The sequence below is a fragment of the Silurus meridionalis genome, chromosome 3 (assembly GCF_014805685.1).
Source record: "Silurus meridionalis isolate SWU-2019-XX chromosome 3, ASM1480568v1, whole genome shotgun sequence".
Classification (NCBI taxonomy): Eukaryota; Metazoa; Chordata; class Actinopteri; order Siluriformes; family Siluridae; genus Silurus; species Silurus meridionalis.
The window spans coordinates 11,393,526-11,413,506 of record NC_060886.1 but is presented as its reverse complement, the minus strand read 5'-3'; the positions used below and the strand labels follow the sequence as shown (position 1 = coordinate 11,413,506).

At 38.5% G+C, this 19,981-nt stretch overlaps 1 protein-coding gene across 7 annotated transcripts in view; it reads left to right on the top strand.

The window, feature by feature from the left end:
* tbc1d4 (TBC1 domain family, member 4) overlaps nucleotides 1-17,418 on the top strand; it is a 31,578-nt gene extending 14,160 nt beyond the window's left edge. Inside the window, exons 8-21 of one of the 7 annotated variants that reach the window (XM_046844645.1) lie at nucleotides 422-532; nucleotides 710-760; nucleotides 2,275-2,480; nucleotides 3,269-3,415; nucleotides 8,358-8,506; nucleotides 9,255-9,461; nucleotides 10,132-10,134; nucleotides 10,710-10,871; nucleotides 10,989-11,147; nucleotides 11,695-11,939; nucleotides 12,436-12,595; nucleotides 12,743-12,912; nucleotides 13,264-13,470; nucleotides 14,276-17,418. In XM_046844645.1, the coding sequence (XP_046700601.1) occupies nucleotides 422-532; nucleotides 710-760; nucleotides 2,275-2,480; nucleotides 3,269-3,415; nucleotides 8,358-8,506; nucleotides 9,255-9,461; nucleotides 10,132-10,134; nucleotides 10,710-10,871; nucleotides 10,989-11,147; nucleotides 11,695-11,939; nucleotides 12,436-12,595; nucleotides 12,743-12,912; nucleotides 13,264-13,470; nucleotides 14,276-14,497 (2,199 nt within the window). In that variant the 3' untranslated portion in view covers nucleotides 14,498-17,418. The remainder of the gene's footprint in view (nucleotides 1-421; nucleotides 533-709; nucleotides 761-2,274; nucleotides 2,481-3,268; nucleotides 3,416-8,357; nucleotides 8,507-9,254; nucleotides 9,462-10,131; nucleotides 10,135-10,709; nucleotides 10,872-10,988; nucleotides 11,148-11,694; nucleotides 11,940-12,435; nucleotides 12,596-12,742; nucleotides 12,913-13,263; nucleotides 13,471-14,275) is intronic. The other 6 variants (XM_046844647.1, XM_046844649.1, XM_046844646.1 and 3 more) reach the window with 6 other exon arrangements.
* The last annotated feature ends 2,563 nt before the right edge of the window (nucleotides 17,419-19,981 follow it).

Here is a 19,981-nt window from a genome sequence, read left to right as displayed (position 1 = left end):
CTAGGCAGTTATGATTCTGATTGTAGGGCCTGCGTTTAGGGAAAAAAAATGAATCTCGTTATGCGTTAGAGCGAGAACACTCAGAGCTTTTCCAAACATAGCATTGATGTCATGCTCCAGTCCACCCACGGGAGACAAAGTGCATTTTTAGAGTAACTCTAGCACTCTCGGGCTCTGAGGTGGCTTTCGTTCACAGATTAACACTTATTTAAGGCTTCACCTTTTAACATTTCATGTTCGAAAGCCTGTTTGTATCCCTGGACACTGACTGCCAGTGTACATTTAGCATTAAAATCACATTCTGCTGGAGTAATGTTCTTTTTATTTATTTGCCGAGCTAAGTGGACATTATTTGTTGTTGTTTAAATATGAGTTACATCTGATATATTCGCCCAAACATTCATTTCTTTGTGTGTTGTAGAATGCAGTAAGCTCAGAGAGCTCAAGTGCAGCTGGACGGAATAAGCTGGACGTGCTGAAGAATAAAGCACGCAGCTCCCTCACCAGCTCCCTTGAGAACATCTTTTCACGGGTGTGTGTGCGAGTGTGTTAACCAAGGGCCTGATCATGACACTTTCAAGTTTGCTTTTATTCCACTCATATGTTTGTTTGTGACCTACTTCAGGTGCATGCATATTAGCTAATAATACCCTTAGGCATCTGTATCCAAACTGAAACTCAGTTTAGTCTCTTTTCGTCTTTGTTGCAGGGTGCTAACCGGATGCGGATGCGTCTAGGAAGCATGGGCAGCTTTGACCGAGTGAGTATCCTCTCTGAACTCTACTCCCCCTCACATAATCCTTCTGGATTCCAAGAGGCTCCTAATTTCATTAGAATGAGTACACATGCACGCACACACACACACACACACACACACACACACACACACACACACACACCTACTGACCCTGTGGTGTGAATGCTCTCTGTGATGTGTTACTTATTTTTCTGGCATCCACATAAAAAAAAAAGCTTAAGCTTGTGTTAAGATGTTTGCATTCCCTTTCTAGAGCAAATGTTTCATAATGATTGCTTCACTTGAGTGTGAAATGTGAAGTGTGTATGATGATGGTCCCTGGCTATGCATCCTGCCTGCACTGGTTTTGCTGATCTACAGAGATTTTCTTCTAGAGAACCAAAACATGTCTCGAGCAGTGCTATCGCTGTGAGGCCCCTGCATTAGGCTAAAAAAATATATATCTTTGCTATCCTGTCACACAGACATGAGGCCCGCTGCTTAACTGTCCTGCCACACAGTGTGTCCTGCTCACCACGCCTGGAATCGAGGGTGGGGGTGATTGTTTCATATACACGCTTGTCTCGGGTCATGTGCTTTGTTTTGAAAACGTAGTTACTAAGACAAAGTCTACACACAATATAAGATCTCAGATCGTCAGAGAGCATAATGAAGTTGTTATTGATCAGAAGCAAATTTCTAAATGTTCATAGAGATTCTTCTCGTCTCGTCTCGTCTGGTTAAGGATAATGCAAAGAAAGCTGCTACTGTAGCAAGTTCGTTTTCCTTCATCACGTAGACGATCAGTGTTTTTCCCTAATTTAGCCTTGGCAGTGGCAGGCTAAGAGGGGAATTATGGGAGGAGGAGGGGTTGACTCACAGAAATAGACTGTTGGAGAGCGCTGTGCAGCCGTTGCTGGTTTCCTGGCTCAGCTGAAAGATGTGTAAAAGGAGAGCACCAGGTTAGGCCTCAGAGTGTAAGGACAGGAAACAGAGCAAGGAAGTGAGCCAGAATGAGCCTTTGCTATAAGCAGGGTAGTAAACCTGTCCAGATCATGCATGTGTGATGATTGTAGTCACAGGACATGGGTTATTAGCATACAATAGATTCAAAAGCATGTGTGCAGCATTCATGCTGCCTCCAGTTCTGCCACTTCAGAGTGGGATAAAGGTCTGGGATACACACTGAGAGCGCAGAGAGACGTCTGTGGGTGAGTGTGCACTGTTCACAACGGCACACGTGGTATTTGGCTTTAGTGTGATTGTGAGTTGGCTGTGACGCAGCGGTGCTGTAGAGGATTTATTAGTGTGTGTTATTCTATTTTTTTATATACGACAGAAATTGTGCAAAAAATATTGTGCCTAATGGTATTTTTAGTGTACTTTTTATAGTTTCTCAAAGACGTTAGTGCTGAGTATTTAGTAAAGTTTCAGTTAAGTTTCAGGACCTTGTCTTTCATCTGCCTGCACTTGAGAACTAACAATGTGTATTTTATAAACCAGTCACTAAGTTGTCTGTGAAATCTTTGGCTACGCAGCAAGACGAGTCTCCCGGTGATTCTCCTCCAGGGACTCCCCCTGCCATCTTGGATGAGGACCCTGACGCCCCTCTGTTCCGTCGCCGAGCGCACACCTTCAGCCACCCTCCAATCAAGAAGAGGATCTCTTTCACAGAGTTACCGACACAGAGCAAGGCTCCTCTGCACAGACAATATTCTCTTGCTCCAGAGCTGCTGCTGAGCAGGTAACACAACACTTCCTGTCTCACATGATCAACTCATGGCTGCCTCATCTCAAGTCTAGTCAGCACTTGTGGTCTAATCAGAAATACAGAGTGAAAATTTCCTCAGAATTTGTGTGGTTGTGGTGTATTCTTGACATTTTGTCACCTTTTTCAGGGGCTTCACCATTTCTTAGTTTAAAAGTGAACTGAAAGATCAGTGTAAAAATATAATTTTAAGATTTTTATTCGTTAGATTTACATTGCGTTGATTTACATCGTACAGTCTGCATTGGGGAAAACGCAAAAGATATTAGGAAGGTATGTTGGACAGTAATACTAAAATGCAGAGCCTTATTTTTTTGGTTAGAGGACGAATAAGCTTGTCTGCTTACAACGATCAGGATGATAAGAAGACTGTCTCTAGCATGCATGCTAACACTGTTAATGAAAGACGAGGCATGTTGCTGTGTATTGCTAAATTTGAATACTAATTCATATAATAGATCACATCATTGGCAAAAATAATTCTCTTTGATTCGTAACTAAATTCATCAACGTTTGATTGTTTTTACCTCTAATTATAAAAAAAAAAGAACACAAGATTCTTGAAATGATTGATGTTTAAATGTGAATATTAGGTATTTTACTAATTCTGCCTTCAAAACCACTTGTTTTCTTTTAAAGAATATTCAACCGAATAACTTAAATCCCCCTTTTTTGTGAATTGGAGCATTTGATGCTTATACCGTCTTTTGTACTTAACTGTTCTGCCACAGCAGTGTTCTTGTCTTCCTGTAATCTCTCTTCAGCCCGGTGCGTGTGCCAAGAAAACGCAGTGTCTCAGAGGGCGAGTCCTCCTTCAGCCTTCCCTCCTCCTTCTCCACTCCCACTTTCCTGAAAAGTTTTAACCTGGGCTCCTTCAGCTCACTGGCCTCCCTGCCGGACAGCCCCAAGAGGTGAGAGGGGGCAGTGCCTGTAAGCCCCCCACATGCTCCTGGGACAGGAGCAAGGCAGTGATGCCATGCAGTAACACTGGGCTGGCACCAGTGTGCGTCTGTCCTTTAACCCCTTGTCAGCCTTCCGCCGTTTTCTCTTGAGAGGAATTGCTATTCTCTCAAACTCTTGTTTTCTTGCACCTCATGGCTGGACTACATGTTGGCATCTACAGGGAACCAGGATACCTGATGGCGCAAAGCCTCTCTTTGTTAAACCGCATGAAGCTTTCCAGTCTGCTGTATAGAGCTCTAAACATGAAGTATAACTATAACACTAACACCTAACTCCAGCACTATATTACTAGCAGATTACAAATTGCTCCAGCTTTCTACTAATCTAAGTTTCTCATTTATTGTCCTCAAATATTAGTGATGAAAAGAGTTAAAAGTGAACATTTTCGTTTCATAACCTGATTACATATGAAATATAACATAATGCATTTAACACTTTACATTAAGATCATTGTGCTATTACAGATATCTGGTCATATTTGTGTTAAGGCTGTTCACTGTTGAACTACAGAACTGTTGTACATGTTAAAGAAGGTAATGGTGAGGTAATGAATTAATGCTGATGCAGTATAATGTCCTTGATTCTGTTAAGTTGATTTGTCTTATGTAGTTAATGCTGTAGGAAGATAATCCACAACAGAGCGATGTGATACTATGAGGCACGACCCAAAATGTATTATTCCACTTAAATCACAGAAATTTGCCAACAATGGCCATTTGCAATAAATAAGAAACCATGTAGTTTCTGTAATTATTTAGGTCTTAGCAGCTGTAAACAGTTGTTTCCTCTCTAGCTTTTATTTCTTTATTTCTTGTCTCTCTTGAAGTTAAAAAGATTAGAGAAAGATAACATCTTACTGGTTGTTAAAAAAAAAATGCTGACACCCAAGTGTCACTATCGTAAATGGCAAATAAATGTGTCTATATTTTCAGTCACCATTTTAATGTTTTTTCCTGTTTGTAATTTTTTTTTTTTTTAATATTTTGTAATTCACTGATTGTTAGTTATGTCTTACTTACACTGACTTATAACAGTATGCATTATTTAAATTGTGTCTATTAGGACTTTTAGCAAATCAGCAACCATTCCATTTTCTTAAGGGACAGTACTATAAAAATAAACTTGGATATTTTTTTTTAGAGTAGTCAATGTGCAGCTTGTATAGCAGTACAGATTTACTGTCCTCTGAAAATAACAGCTGTGTCATGTAACCATGCAAAGCCACGTCTTATTCATCATGTTCATGTTTTAGTTTGCTTAACAGACAAATCTTGTATTAGAGCAGGTAAATCTCTGTGCTTTAAGTACAATTCTCTCATACTGACTCACACTGGATGTTCAACATGGCATCTCAAGAATCTCTGAGGATTTGAAAAATTAGAATTGTTGCGCTCCACAAAGATGGTATAGGCTATAAGATCAATAACACCCTGATAGTAAATTACAGTACAGTGGCCAGGGTCATACAGGGGTTTTCCAAGACTCGGAACAGACCTCGCAATTGGTCAATCAAAGAAGTTGAGTCCTTGTGCTGTGCGTCAAGTGGGGAAGCTGGCTTCAAAAAACAAGTGCTGCCAGCATTGCTTTAGAGGTTGCAGAAGCGGAAGGTCTGCTTGTCTTTGCTCAGACCCTGAAGGATGCCTCTTCTGAAGTTGGCTCACAACAAAGCCTACAAACAGTTTGAAGACAACCTGTCTAAGAGCATGAATTACTGTAATCATGTCCTGTAGACCACACAAGTCAGACCGATGAGACTAAGAAAAACTTGTTTGGCTCAGATGGTGTCCAGCATGTGTGGTGATGTCCTGGTGAGGATTACCAAGAAAATTGTGGCTTTTCCAACATGTTCTGCAACATTCTGAAGAAGAACATGATGCCCTACCTTCAGAAACTGGGCTGAACATAATAAAGAACCCCAAACACACCGCCAAGGTGACAACTGCCTTGCGTAAAGGTGAAGGTGATTGAGTGGCTAAGTACTTCTGCACACCGGAAAACTATTGAGCACCCGTAGGGCACCCTCAAGCGGAAGGTGGAGAAGCTCTGGGATTATCTGAAGAGGATCTCAGCAACAACCTGTGCAGCGCTAGTGAATTCCATGCCCAGGAGGATTAAGGCAGTGCTGGATAACAATGGTGCTCACACAAAATATAGGGTGTAGTCACTTGTGTTGCCAGTTATTTAGACAATAATGACTGTATGATGAGTTATTTTCAGAGGACAGTAAATCTGTACTGCTGTATAATTGGCACAGTGACCACACTGAAATATAATCTGTAGTAAACATTTCTGTAATATTGTCCCTTGAGAAGCTGTTCTGAAATGGTTGCCAAAATGTGAGGGGTGTACTCACATTTGTGAGATACTGTACATATTGTGATGATTAAACCATCTAAGAGAGCTACAGGAAAATTTTATATATTTTAGCTTGTATGTTGCTGAGAATCTAGACTGTCCCAAGACTTTCTAAAAGCCTTCTGGAGGCATTAGGTATAATCTCTTATTGCAAAGCACTGACAGGAAAATCCTTCACAGAAAATTGCAGACGAATGTCATTTGAAAACATCATCATAGCACCAATTACACACATTAAACAAGTATGTGTTCAGTATAGATGTCATTTTATATATAAGAATAAGTGCATTACTATAAACCTGTGATTTTCCTTGCAGCTGGGATTGCAGTCAAAGCCATGCTGTTATAAATAGAAAATTAATTATATTCATCTTCTGCACAATCAGAGAGTTCAATGGTGCTGTGGTATAAATATCAGTAATGAGTTCATTATACAGCAGAGAATAGTAATAAGACATTAATAATAAGAGGCTTAATGCAGAATGTATTTGTGTCATAGGTAACATTTCCAGGCTTGAAGAAACCTATTCGCATATCTGACATGAAACTTTAATTGCAAATAACAAAACTTTTTGATATTAAATCTCTTTATTTCTTTATCATAAATGCAGTATTTGTGAATTATAAACTATTTTATGATCATTGTTCGGGTCTTTTTGACAGTTGCATGTACGTGGAAGACCGTAAGAGAAAAGCCAGGGAACTGTTGGAACTTTCAGATAAAAAAACATTAGCACATATATGATGACAGTTCATTTTAAAGACATATCTGTTATCTGTTTGCAAACATTTATGTAAAGGAGTTTGAACTGAGCATGAACACTTGGTTATTGGTATTTTATTTGATATTTTTTATGAAGTTAGTTGATTGTATTGTATTGTATTGTATTGTATACACACATACACTCACCAGCTACACACCTGTCCCCATAAACCATCCATGCAATTATCCAGTGGCACAGATCAAGAGCTTAAGTTTATGTTTACATCACCTTTACATACAGAAAAATGTGATCTAATACACATGGCCGTTGTTGTTGTCCAACAGGTGGTTTTGAGTAATTCCAGAATCTCAGCTGATGGGATTGAAACCTCATGTGATCTTCTGCTTGGTGTGATCTTCACACCACAATAGTGAAAATCAGTTCATTGAGTCAGCTAAAACCAGTCTAGCCATTATGGCCTCTGACCTCTTTTAACATTGTTGCATTTTATCCCACAGCTCACTAGATAATTTTTTTCTTCACATCATTTTGTGTAAACACAAGCAGCAAAATCACAAGGTTCAGCAGATTCAGAAATGTTCAAACTCATCAGTGTGGAGATGGACTTTTTTCTTTATTCAGATGTTTGTTATAAGGATTGTCTGAAGTTGTTTGCTTGTATCTGCATGAGTTTATGCAATGTGTTGCTGCCGGCTGATTGGATATTTGCATAAAGGTGCATTAGTACAGGTGTTCAATTGAACAGCGAGTGTTTTTATTTAAAGATGTTTTACAGTAGACGTGTTTTGTCTGTAGAGATCTTAAACATTGTCTGCACAATACGGACAAAGGTTTGTGGAGTGTGCTTGTGGAGATTTATGCTCATTTAGCCACAAAGGCATCAGTAAAGTCAGGTACCTATGTAGGGTGAGTAGGGGTGCAGTCAGCCTCCCAGTTCATCAAACTGTGTTTGGTAGTTTTGGGGTCAGCTCATTAGCTGGACACTCAAGATCTTTCACACACACCTATGTAAGCTACATGTTCATGGAGCTGGCCTTGTGCACAGGGCCATTGTAAAACCTTGGAAAAGGTTTGAATCTCCGAGTTCAAGTAAAGGAAAACATTTAATGCTACCACTTTCAAAGACACAGTTGTGTGCCTTTAACTTTGTGGTAACAGTTTGGGAAAGAACCTTATATGGCTGGAAGAGAAACAATACTTTTGTCCGTATAGTGTGTTTTAAATTTTCATATGTGCTTTAGTCAGCATATCCTTACAGTATTCCTTTCCACTATGGGCTTTTTTGTGGGCAATCACACATGAAACCATATAATGAATTGTTTCTCCTTTTCTGATAACTAATATGACGTTTTGCCGTTGTTTGCTGTATGTTTTTTAGAATGACATTATGAGCTTTGTGTTATTTTTCTAATACATTATGGAGAAATAATCTTCTTCTTTACAGCATTTAAATAATGCATGACTTCTGGGATTTATGTTTACTAGTAACATTTTCTACTAAGATCCAAAATCTCATTTCTGTCTGCTGTAAAAAAAAAAAAAAAAAAAAAGAAAAAATACGTGGGAAAAGCAATTTGTATTTTAATAAGCACTCCAAATTAAATATTTGCTTCTTACTTTATGAATGATAATGAAAATGTATCATATTAGTGGATTCATTTCAAAATGAATATTCGGAAAGTGTATCAAAGTGTAAATTGCTTTTTCTTTATCATATCAGTGTCCAGTTTTTAAAATCAGATTTCCACATAAGTGGAAAATGGGATTAGTAAATGTGTACTCACTAACTGTTTGTGTGTGTTGGTAACAGTAATGGAGAGGAGAGAAACAGGAGGCTGTCCGGCTGCAGCACCGACTCAGTGACTGTGGTGACTGCACGCAGAGTATCTTGGCGCCAGCAGATTTTTCTGAGAGTCGCGTCACCTATGAACAAAGCTTCTGCCTCGATGCAAAAGGCTGGTGTGTAAATATACACAAACAAATGCGTGAACAGGCGTAACGTGCCTTTGGAATGTGATGAGACAACACAGCCAGCTCATTTTGCTTCGTTATGTCGTAGTTGAATTTTTGTTTTTGTATAACTGCTCAAAGTAGTGCATCAACTTAGACACACTGCACAGCCCTTCAAGGACAGGAATGTAGCCACACTGGATTATTAGAGCAGCCCTAAAGCAATACCTCCAGTGTTTTTCAGCGTTAGTTTGTAATCTCTTTTGCATTGTCTGGAAGGCTTTCATGGACACAGTTTCAAGGAATTGAAATAGAACAACAAAAGAAAAATTTAAAATCAAATGCATTTATTTGGTAGTTGCTGTAAAATCAGTGAACGTGCATGACCAAGGAACATAAATTTATTGATTAGTCACAAAAAGAATGTATGTGCTTTATTTGTCACTTTTTAGTATTGGGCCAATTTGTTGAAAAGCAATTTTGACTAATTATAATTTGGTGACACACAAGAACCACACAATTACCACAAACCTTTTACTACGAAAAAGTGAAGTGGCTGTAAAGTCTCGGCAATACCCTTTCTTTAGAGAAAAAAAAAAGCTATTAACTGCCCCAACAAGGGATCTTTTTTTAGTAAGGAGAAGCAATGTGAAAGATTATGTTGGTGTTAAACACAAATACATGCTAAATGCTGTAGATTAAATGCTGAATAACTTTACAATGAACTAGTGTTTTGTAATGGTTGTGTTTTGTGTAGATATGGATGGCAGTGAGCTGCTGCCACTTTCACCCCGTGCCTCACAACAGGAGCAAGACCCTATATCTGGGCTGCTGTCATCTGCTCAAAGCATGAGAGGAGAGAACGGGCGCCGTACCACTGCTGATTATAGAGCTCTGTGGAAGAAGGCCATCCACCAACAGATTCTTCTTATTCGTATGGAGAAGGAGAACCAGCGCTTGGAGGGTAAGTGTCACCCAGCCACATCCCAACCTACCTCTCACATATTTACACAATACTATATATAGTAATCACTGGCATATGCACCTAGAAATGCTGTGCTTGACTATTTCCAACTGTTTCCTGTCAGTATTGTTCAAACACACACACACATATACAAATGACATGCACACACCTAAATGTCAACTATAGTGTCTGTTTTTCCTCATGAGGTGCAGCACAACAGGGGCCAAAATACAATTAGCCAGCTGTTTGGCTTTTTTCTTTTTGGCATGAGTGCTTTGGCATCTGCTTGCGATTCTGTCACAAGGATATTTATATATATATATATAGCCTAGAAAGCTTGGGTATCTCTAGGAAAGCATTTTCATTGACCTCTCACCTGCATTGTCATATAGTTTGTGTAAAGGGTTTTCACAGAATACGATTTAGTATTGAAAATGTATTAAAAGTAATGGTTTATGGTTTCCAGGTTAAATAATTTTTTTTCGGTTTAAATGTGTGTGCAAAATATTGCCCTCTGTTGGCTAAAAATAGGTCACAGTAGGAATTTTTTTCTCAAGTGACAGCCAAACTTTTTTCCATTCCTTTCTTCTCTATGCCTCACATCATGCGTTTGTTTCCGAGTCGCCTATTGTCAAGGATGGGAGAAACTGAAAATGCTTGTTTTGAGCAGAAGGTAAGAAAGGGAGGAACGCCTTGGCTACGTATGAACATTTTGCAGCGACATTAATCCATGGCATGGCAATATTTTAACTCACAGATACAAGAATGACTGCAAATTTAAGCAGGTTAACCAACTGCAAAATTTGAATGTGAGTTGCCCTAATAGGAGTGCATTTTGGTCAATTGCTTTTCTCATCTCTTGAAATTTTTACGCTGAAGCTTACTGCATACTAATTGCAGTAAATATCGTAGATGCTGATAAAACTGCAGTAGCTGCTTAAGTGCTGTGGGGTTAATTTTTGTTGGCTATTTTTGGAAGTACAGATGCTTATACCAGAGCAAGAGCACAAGGGGTTTAATAATTGGTACTTAGGTATAGGGACTTAGTAGGATTGGTAATTAGGACAGTAGGGACAATCGGATAGCGGCTTCTTTAATCAATTCAGTGACTTTTCTACATTACTGCAATCTTATCCAGCATCGCTTTGAAATTAGGCTGAGAGATTTGCAGCTTAGAGTTTTTACATATTTTAATTGTCACATACACAACCATGCACGTTATGACGTTTGTGTATGCTTCATATTCAGCCAGCCGAGATGAGCTACACATCCGAAAGTTGAAGCTGGACTACCAGGAGGTGGGCGAGTGTCCCCTAGAGGTGCAGACTCTATGGGAGAAAAAGCTTAATGTGCCATGCAGGACCAAAGTGCAGTGGGACAAAGACGAGATCCACACTGCTATCTGCCAGGGTAATTGCAATATCCCTCTACTCATATCACAGCAAAGCTGTTTTAATATCTATGACATCTATTAACACCAGATATGTTGCTGGTCTATTCAACATTAATAAATGCATTTGTGTTAAGGTGTCCCAAAAAGTCGGCGAGGTGAGGTGTGGCTGCTCCTCTCTCAGCAGTACCGCCTGCGTCATCGTCTACCTCAGCGGCAGCAGCCTCCTGATACGTCCTACCAGGACCTCCTTAAGCAGCTTACCACACAGCAGCATGCCATCCTGGTGGACCTGGGTACTGTATATGCCTCATGGCCTCTGACTGCTAAAAAGTATAAAGCTAAAAATCAAGTTGTGGCTAAAATTACATGAGATATTTATGGTTGAACAATTTGGAGCTGTTTTGTGATCCTTTAAAATTCACATATTTAAGAAAATTTAATATTTAGCTAAAATTGTGCTTTACTACATATGTGAAAAATACTAAATATGTGAATTTTAATATATATATATATATATATATATATATATATATATATATATATATATATATATATATATATATATATATACATTTTTTTAGTTTTTTTATAATATTTCTCGCCAAACATGTTTTTTAAATAACACGAGACATTGACCTGCAGTTATACTGAGTTGTACTGCTTTTCCTCTACAATGACATGAGTAATGAGAATTACAAGAGTGTACACACTTTGCCTAAGATGGAGTGCGAGTCAATGTTTCTCTGTATAGTGTGGATGAAGCCAAAATAAATGTCTGCCTTGTCCATTTAGTCTTCCTTCTAGCGTGACAAGGTTATTCTCTTCTCTTCTGTTCTGCAGGTCGCACATTCCCCACGCACCAGTACTTCAGTGCACAGCTGGGCGCAGGTCAGCTTTCACTATATAACCTGCTGAAGGCCTACTCTCTACTAGACACGGAGGTGGGCTACTGCCAGGGTATCAGCTTCGTTGCTGGAGTTCTGCTGCTACACATGAGTGAAGAGCAGGCCTTCGACACACTAAAGTTTCTAATGTACGATCTAGGATTTCGACGCCAGTACCGCCCTGACATGATCTCTCTGCAGGTGAAAGCAGTGAACTTTCTTTTCTACTTAATGCCACACCTCTTAACCCTATATTTAAGTATGTTTGCCATGTGCAGGAAGAATGCAGCAGTACAGGGTTTTTTTCTTAAACAATAGTACAATAGATTACTTAGTTACTGATTTGCCTCAGCTGAACCACAGATCTCTAAAATGCAGAAATGATTTGAGGATTGTAGAACGTTCTAATGTGATGTGTTCTAGTAAACGGCTTATATACATATATTCTCACAAATGGTGTATTGTGTTTAATCCATTAGGTATGCCGGGTTTACTTCTCGGCTGTGTTTTCTCAGGTTTTATATGCTTGTACGTTAGACCACACCTCCTACCTGTTTTCTGGTTATTCATCATCAGCTGTGCTAATGTTTAATCCTTCAAACTGGGAAAAAAATTGTCCGCCACAACATGCTGTGAAGCCTTTCTTCCTGATCAGAGTTCACCCACCTGACCCTCCTTTTTTTTTGTATCCGTGTAGATTCAGATGTACCAGTTATCCCGGCTGCTGCACGACTACCACCGTGGTCTGTATTCGCACCTGGAGGAGCATGAGATCAGCCCCAGCCTGTATGCTGCACCTTGGTTCCTCACTCTCTTCGCCTCTCAGTTCCCCCTCGGCTTTGTCTCCCGCATCTTTGGTACGAGTCCATTCTGTGTGTATGGTGCTGTTTAACTCACTAACACTGTAGATAGATTTGTGGAAATTATGGTGCTACTTCTGTTTGCAGTCACTTAATTGATTTTGTCTGTACATTTTCTGAATGTATGCGCATTGTGTTTGGCAGACCTGCTATTTGTCCAGGGCACAGAGGTGATTTTTAAGGTGGCCTTGTGTTTGCTGAGCAGCCATGAGGAAGAGATACTGGAGTGTGACAGTTTTGAGACCATTGTAGACTACCTTAAGACGACCATACCGTCCCTCACACAAAACCAAATGGAAGAGACAATCACCAAGGTACAAAGAGAAATCTTATTTCTGTGCATTTTAGTAGAAGAATAAGTCAGAAAGCCACACCCTGTTAACATGAGGTTTAGTCAGAGAGGCAATACAATATCATGTGACTTTGCAGAACAAATAGAGAACTACACTACACAGGGCATTTAACAGTTATTCACAGGCATTTCCTATTTTTTTTTTACTGCCCTGTGTTACGTTAGTCATGCCTGAGCTGATAACAGGAACCAACCACAATTCTCTATATGTTTAAGCTTACTCCTACAGCAGAGGAGGATTAGTTTGTCTTAAACACCTTCGGATTTCCGCGTTTGTTCTGTTCATATATTACTGGTATTTTATAATTTCTAGAAATGGCTGAAGTGCACTCTTGTCCGGCAGGCTTTAGAGATGGACATCTCCAAGCAACTGCACGCTTATGAGGTGGAGTACCACGTCCTACAGGACGAGATGGTGGATGCCGCTCCACTTTCAGAGGAATCAGACAGGCTGGACAAACTTGAGAAGACCAATGCCCAGCTCAAGAAGCAAAATATGGATCTGCTAGAGAAACTACAGGTGTTTTTTTTTTTTTTGTTTTGTTTTGTTTTGTTTTTGTTTGTTTGTTTGTTTGTTTGTTTTTACAAAATGATTTACATGTTCTTATCAACCATTTTAGGATATAGCTTTTATGATGTAGTTAACCTATGCAATTGAAAAGAAAAGGTGTTTTTAAAGACCACATTAGAAAATGCCTATGGTTGAGTTTGGTGGCTGCCAGTAGGTGGCACCATAATCTCACTTCCTTACTCAGATCTGAAATGGCAAAATAATACAACTTTTTAACAGCTGTGCAAAAGCCTTTGCCAAAGATTCTAGCTTCAAGACTCTAACTAGACTTTTGAGAACACTTGCAGATATAGTAGTCTATTTGTGTTTTATTGCTTTTGCCATGCTGGAAGTAGCACCAGGAGATTTTTCTTTATCTTAATACACTGCTTGGATTTTGTGCTTAGACAGTAAATTGTAAAAGAACTAAAAAAAAAAAAAACCTATAAAAAATCTTTTGGATAGAATTTGTAATAGACTTGATAGAAATAGTATATTTTGTATTAAAAAATGTAAAACTAACAGTGTCCATTAAGAGAGTGAGGCTTGATTTGTCTCCTGTAAAAGAAAAGCTCAGGACTGGTAATCATTCTTCAGCCAGGCATCATCTATCTTGATATTTCGTGCTGTCCCCCCTGTGGTAGCTAACGGCTATCAAAAAGTCTCTCACATTGTCCTTTTGATGGATACTGCAATAATACACTTTAAGGCATACAGTAACCTGCATATACACTTTGTGTGTGTGTGTGTGTGTGTGTGTGTGTGTGTGGGGTAGGCAGCACGGGTGAAAATCCAGAGTCTGGAGAACAGCGTAGAGAGCTTCCTGGCACGCGAGAGCCAAATGAAGCACATGATCCGCTCGCTGGAGCAGGAGAAGGCCAACTACCAGAAGACCATCGAGCGCATGCGCAGCAGCCTCCCTGCAGACGCAGCTGCTGTGGAGATGACCCAGCTGAAGATGACCAGCAACAGCAAAACCAAAGCAGTCAACAAATAACAATGAGTTAGCAAGCGTGTCCCTACATCGGTGCATGGTGGAGTATGAAGAGGTTGTGGATTTTATTTTCCTCTAGCATCGCATTCAAGTTGCTGTTGAACTTTAGGCACATGTCAAACTGACCATGACTAAGATCAAGGGTAGATTCTGGCAGGGGGGAATATAACAAACATTTGTCTTTCTGCAAAATTCACCTTGCTGGTCACATCCATTTACTCTGAGCTCCCATTCCTACAAAGAAAAAGTCCCCCGAAAATCCTGCCAGTCTTGCTTTACTCTATTGTACTAACTTCACTTCAGGTTTAAAGATTATGGCTCCTGCATAGAACAGAAACTTTGCTTCTGTGTCAGCGGTGTTGAAAACACTTGAAAACAAGATGAATGTATTTTTTTTTCCCCTCCAAAGTGCAGCATGACTCATGGCTGTGCAAGGAGGTTTGCTGCATTGATGTCAGCGTACGCTTTAAGACCGGCAGGCAGTGTGATGTTTGAGCTCGCCGGAGAACTTTTCCTAAAGGAACACAACAAAAGCGGCAGTGACGCCATCGAGCGCCAAAAACCAAAATATTTAGCTTATCAGATCGACACTCTGCTCAAAGAGCTTAACCCAAAGTTCAAGCAGGAAATGAAACTCTCTCTGAAATTTCCTCTGACTTTGCAGCACCGTCCAAATTTAACCTACTCTCCAAACTCCCACACCTCTCTGGCAGTTCATCAGATACCGAATGCGCTTCAAGCCAAATCAGGCTTGCTGAAGACAGGAAGAGCGTAACACACTGTCTACCACAATGCTGCAACGTACGCTCATGAGTTATGCAAGCTACACACTGAAAAGTTTGTTGCACAGGGCATTTAATGTTTAAAAAGTATGCCATGCAGGTTTTATAGGCCTATACAAATTTTGAAAAACAAAAAACAACCAACTCCCAAACCCTCACTCAAGCTCTCCATTTGAGTAATTTCTGGAAAGCCTTCCATAAGACATAGCGCATTAATGAAGCCTTATGAATGTTTTATGTCACACGTTTCTAAAGAACACCCAGTAACTGTTGCAGCTATGCAGAATGTTGTTGCACCTGACGTTGCATCTGTTGAAGAAGTGATTCGGTATAAAGTCTGTCACACAAAAACATCTTCCACCAGTAAAAAGCTGCTATTTCACACGATATGAATCGAGCGAATGTGTGTAAAGCTTCTCATTCATTATGCTTTAAAGGACAGCATAAACAGCGCTCCATGATACAAAAAATTCATACCATTTTAAGAGCAATGAATATCACTTATATTAAATATAAAGAGTGATTTATTGATTCAGATGCTGGAGCGTGAGCTGGTTAATGTCTGCAGTGGTGGACTGGTGCAGTGTGCAGTTTTTTTACTGATATTTTTAACGTGCTTTACTGGATATGTAAAGTGCAGAGAACCTGAAATAATGAACAAAATGTAAAAAAAAAAAAAAAAAAAATAGAAATAAAAACAAGAATCCAAAAAAATAAAAATCTATATATGACTATTCATTATAACTTTTATGAGTGAACTTATGAATGCAAACTTCTGTATTCTCCGTTTCAGAACAATAAGCAGAAGCTCTCCAGGCCATGTGCCAGATACTACACTGTCTACTTTTTGACAAACTTTTTTCCCTCCTGGTCATCTCTCAAAGGGCAACTTACTCCTACTCTTGTTTCCAGAAAGCTGAAATCCTGCAGGGGGTTTACTGATTGCTGTTCTGATGTGGTTCTGTTTTATTTGCTTTCCAATTTTTAGCAAGTCATTTATCAATGCATTTAACTGTTTTAGGCTTTCGAAACTCTCTGGCTCAACATAGCAGATTTCTCTTATTTTTTTAGTCCATTTGTTTTTGTTTGGTCTTAAAGTGGTGTGCTGGCCAGCAGTGACATTTTGACAGTGTTTCATTTCTACGTCAAATGCAGACAGACACTGTAGGTGTTAAGTGGGTTATATTGGTCTGATAATTGTGCACGGCTAAAGGCCAAAAACAGCTTTGTTTTATTGTTTGGTAGCTTGGAACAGAAATTGCCTCTTATGCTGGTGTTAAATCATGTCCATGTGTATGTAAGCACTCGGGTCAGTTTTTAAAGAAAGGGTTTTGGCGTGCGATGCCACCGTGCTGGTAAAAGATCTCGAGACTAGCAATAAGAAAGAACGTAACAACATTTGAATAAATGAAGAAAATACAAACAGCAAATGATTCCAATGTAGAAACATCTTATTGTACCTTGTTCATGACTCTGGTCTCTTTATCTGCTGTTCTAAACAGCTGGAAATACATTTTCATCGCTATATACCGACCACCTTTATGTCGAAGTGTTATGTAATATATCATATTTGTGTGTACTCTTTACACAAAGCACAATATCCACAATGCCATTTCGTCTGTTAGGTTTGACTTTAATCATTGAGCATTCAGTAAATGCATGTAGTGCTTGTGTCAGGCTGTTATGGGTGGAGTACACAACTTTCCGTTGTGTTTTTAATCAGGTCACACCTTTGTGCTCTTTAAGAAGTGAAATATGCAAAATGAGATGGGAGATAAAATCTAAAATTCATATAAAAGTAATCTATATCAATGAAGGTGCACATGATGACAACTTTATTTTTTTGTTGTTGTTTTTTTGTATTTTAAAGAAGATGCCAGAAAGCAATCGTTGTCTTTTATTAAACTTAACACCAGGTTACATTTTGAATATTTTACCATCATGCTTGGGGACTTGCCGTACTGTCCGCACTGTTTAATTATTATTGCTTTGTAAATTGTGCATTATTCAATAGAATTTAAATTTAAATTAAATTTGAATTTAAATTCTATTGAATAATGCAGAAAAGTCTGGACTTTTTGTCCACTTGTATGTAAATCAAGAGCCTATGTCTTATTAAAACATTCTTCACTGGCTTTTTAATACATTGAGTTTTTGACTATTTTTATTAAATCTGTGGATACATTTTGAATTTTTATATATATATATATATATATATATATATATATATATATATATATATATATATATATATATATATATATATATATATATATATAAAATGTATATGCATTTTTGATCATGTAAGACTGGAAAATAATTTGCACATGGGTAATTTGCATTGCTACACACATTAATTAAAAAACATGCCCAGGGTGATGATGGGCTCCCCAGTATACTGTGAATTCCTTGCAGAACTGATACAAGTATTTCAATAAAGGCATGAAAATCAATTTAAAATGAAGCTATTATTAATAATCACCCAGCCACTTTGGATTAAAACCAATGTAAGCTCGGAAATAGACTGATGATTTTCACTCTGGGCAAAAACAATTCCCAAAAACCTCTAATATGCTGCTGTTTCTTGCAAAGAACATTTTAAGCTACAAGTGAGGCTGCTTTTAGCTTTTTTCTATTAAAGTTATTTATTTTAGTGAGCTCCTTATTCCATCATGGAATCTATAATGAGATTAGTTAATTAACTAATTGTGGTTATTAGTTAGTTAACTAATTGTTAATTAACTACAAATGGCAATGATCAAAAGATTCTTGTTCACGTCTAAACATTGAAATATATATATATATATATATATATAATGTATATATAATGTATATATGTATATATTTTATATATTCTACATAAATCCTAATGGACAATGATGTGCTCACCTTTCTACTTCCCTTGAAGTATTAATGCGCCTATTGTTAAAAAATAGAAATTGTAACAAGAGTTAATAGAGACCAGTTGGGGCAGAACTCTCACTGCCTCCTGATTGTGGGAATAACAAAGGACAGAATAGTTAATGATTTAAATGACTGGTAATGTTGCTAGGTTGGGTTAGCTTAAGACAGTCTGTCAAGATCTTGTGTAAGGAAAATCATTGGAATATACATTTCTGAAAAAAGCCAAAGTGTAAGTGCAGACAGTGTGTCTATGATGTACAGGGCTATTTTTGCTGGGTTTATTGGAAAGACGGGGGAAAGGAAATGGGGATTATGGAGTGGATAATATCTGTAAACAAATATAGATAAATATATAAATAAAGATAAATGATTTTTTCAATGATCACATTTGTGGTTACTTTATAGTGTGTTTCTTTTTAGTAGTAAGGTTGAAATGTGACAACTTTGGTTAATGGTATTACCTTGAAGATAAGTAAAACCAAGGTACATCTAACACTGCTCAACATGCTGCTGTATGCTAATGACTTTCAACAACACATTTACATTTTTATTAGATGGTCTATAGCATAAGAATAATTCAAGGCTTTGTCATTTGTAATAGTGTCCTCTGCCACCAAAATCTATGGTTGCCAATAGCGCAGTGTGAGTTATTAGACCAGCCCTGATATATCAAGGCATTACACTATTCAGCCACCTTATAAAGACTGCTTTTCTACTCCAAAACCCCTTTTTTAAAGAATTTAAAAGTTCTCAAAGCGTTACTCTTAGGGCAGAATCCTAACGAATATCCTACTAGAAACAAAAGGTCACATTCCGAGCATATTCCTGATCGACGGCGCTCCCTGCGGAGGGGAAATGCCTGGACGGATGCTGCAAGGCAGCAAATAATTACCGTACACAGCACTTCCTTTACACAGCCTTATCATTGCTGTTTATTTGGTACCATGTCTGCACTCCCTACCCTAAAGTTATACAGCATAAGGGCTGATGTCAAAGGCCAGTTGAGTGCTTGGGAACATGTTGGATCATCCAGGCTTGTGAGAAGTGAGATTTCTTTACAAGGATGCTTTTTTTTTTTTAAAAGAGTAAAAGTGACATTAGCTGCAATTATATGTGGTTGATTGCATAAAAGTAGAAACCTGTGCTTTTGATTTAGATGAGGTTTTTCTGTTTGTCCTGTTTATAAGGAACATTGAGGGGGACTTGTGTGATTGTTTTCAATGATTTTCTGGAGGAATGATGTGGAAACACATTTACTTCCATTTTATACAAAGGAAAAAAAGCGAGATACATTCTATACATTTTAATCTCAGGTTTTGTTCTGGGCCAGGTTTCTCCCCAGCAGTAAATCTGTGCCTGTGAGCAGAGCCAGCTCAAGGTCATGGTCATGAGAGTAGAGTTAGAAACTAGCAGCCTGTGTTGGGGAGGCGGTTCTGTGTCTGAGAAGGAGAAATAGAAGTTTTTCTTCTGCCTTATAAGGCAACTCGCACTACATGGGTTAAGGCAGACTGGTAGCAGCAAGCAAAAATGGAAAAAAAGGAAAATTGCACACCCATTTAGAAGAGTTGTGAGGCCTTAACATGACTCTCTTGCTTCTTGAACTTCCAAGCTTAAAGACTTGATTTTACACTGAACACAATTATAAACGCAACACTTTTGTATTTGCCCCTATTTTTCATGAGCTGATCTCAAAAATCTAAAACTTTTTCTATGTACAAAAAAAGATTCTCTCAAATATTGTTTACTAATCTGTCTAAATCTGTTAGTGAGCACTTCTCCTTTGCCCAGATAATCCATCCAC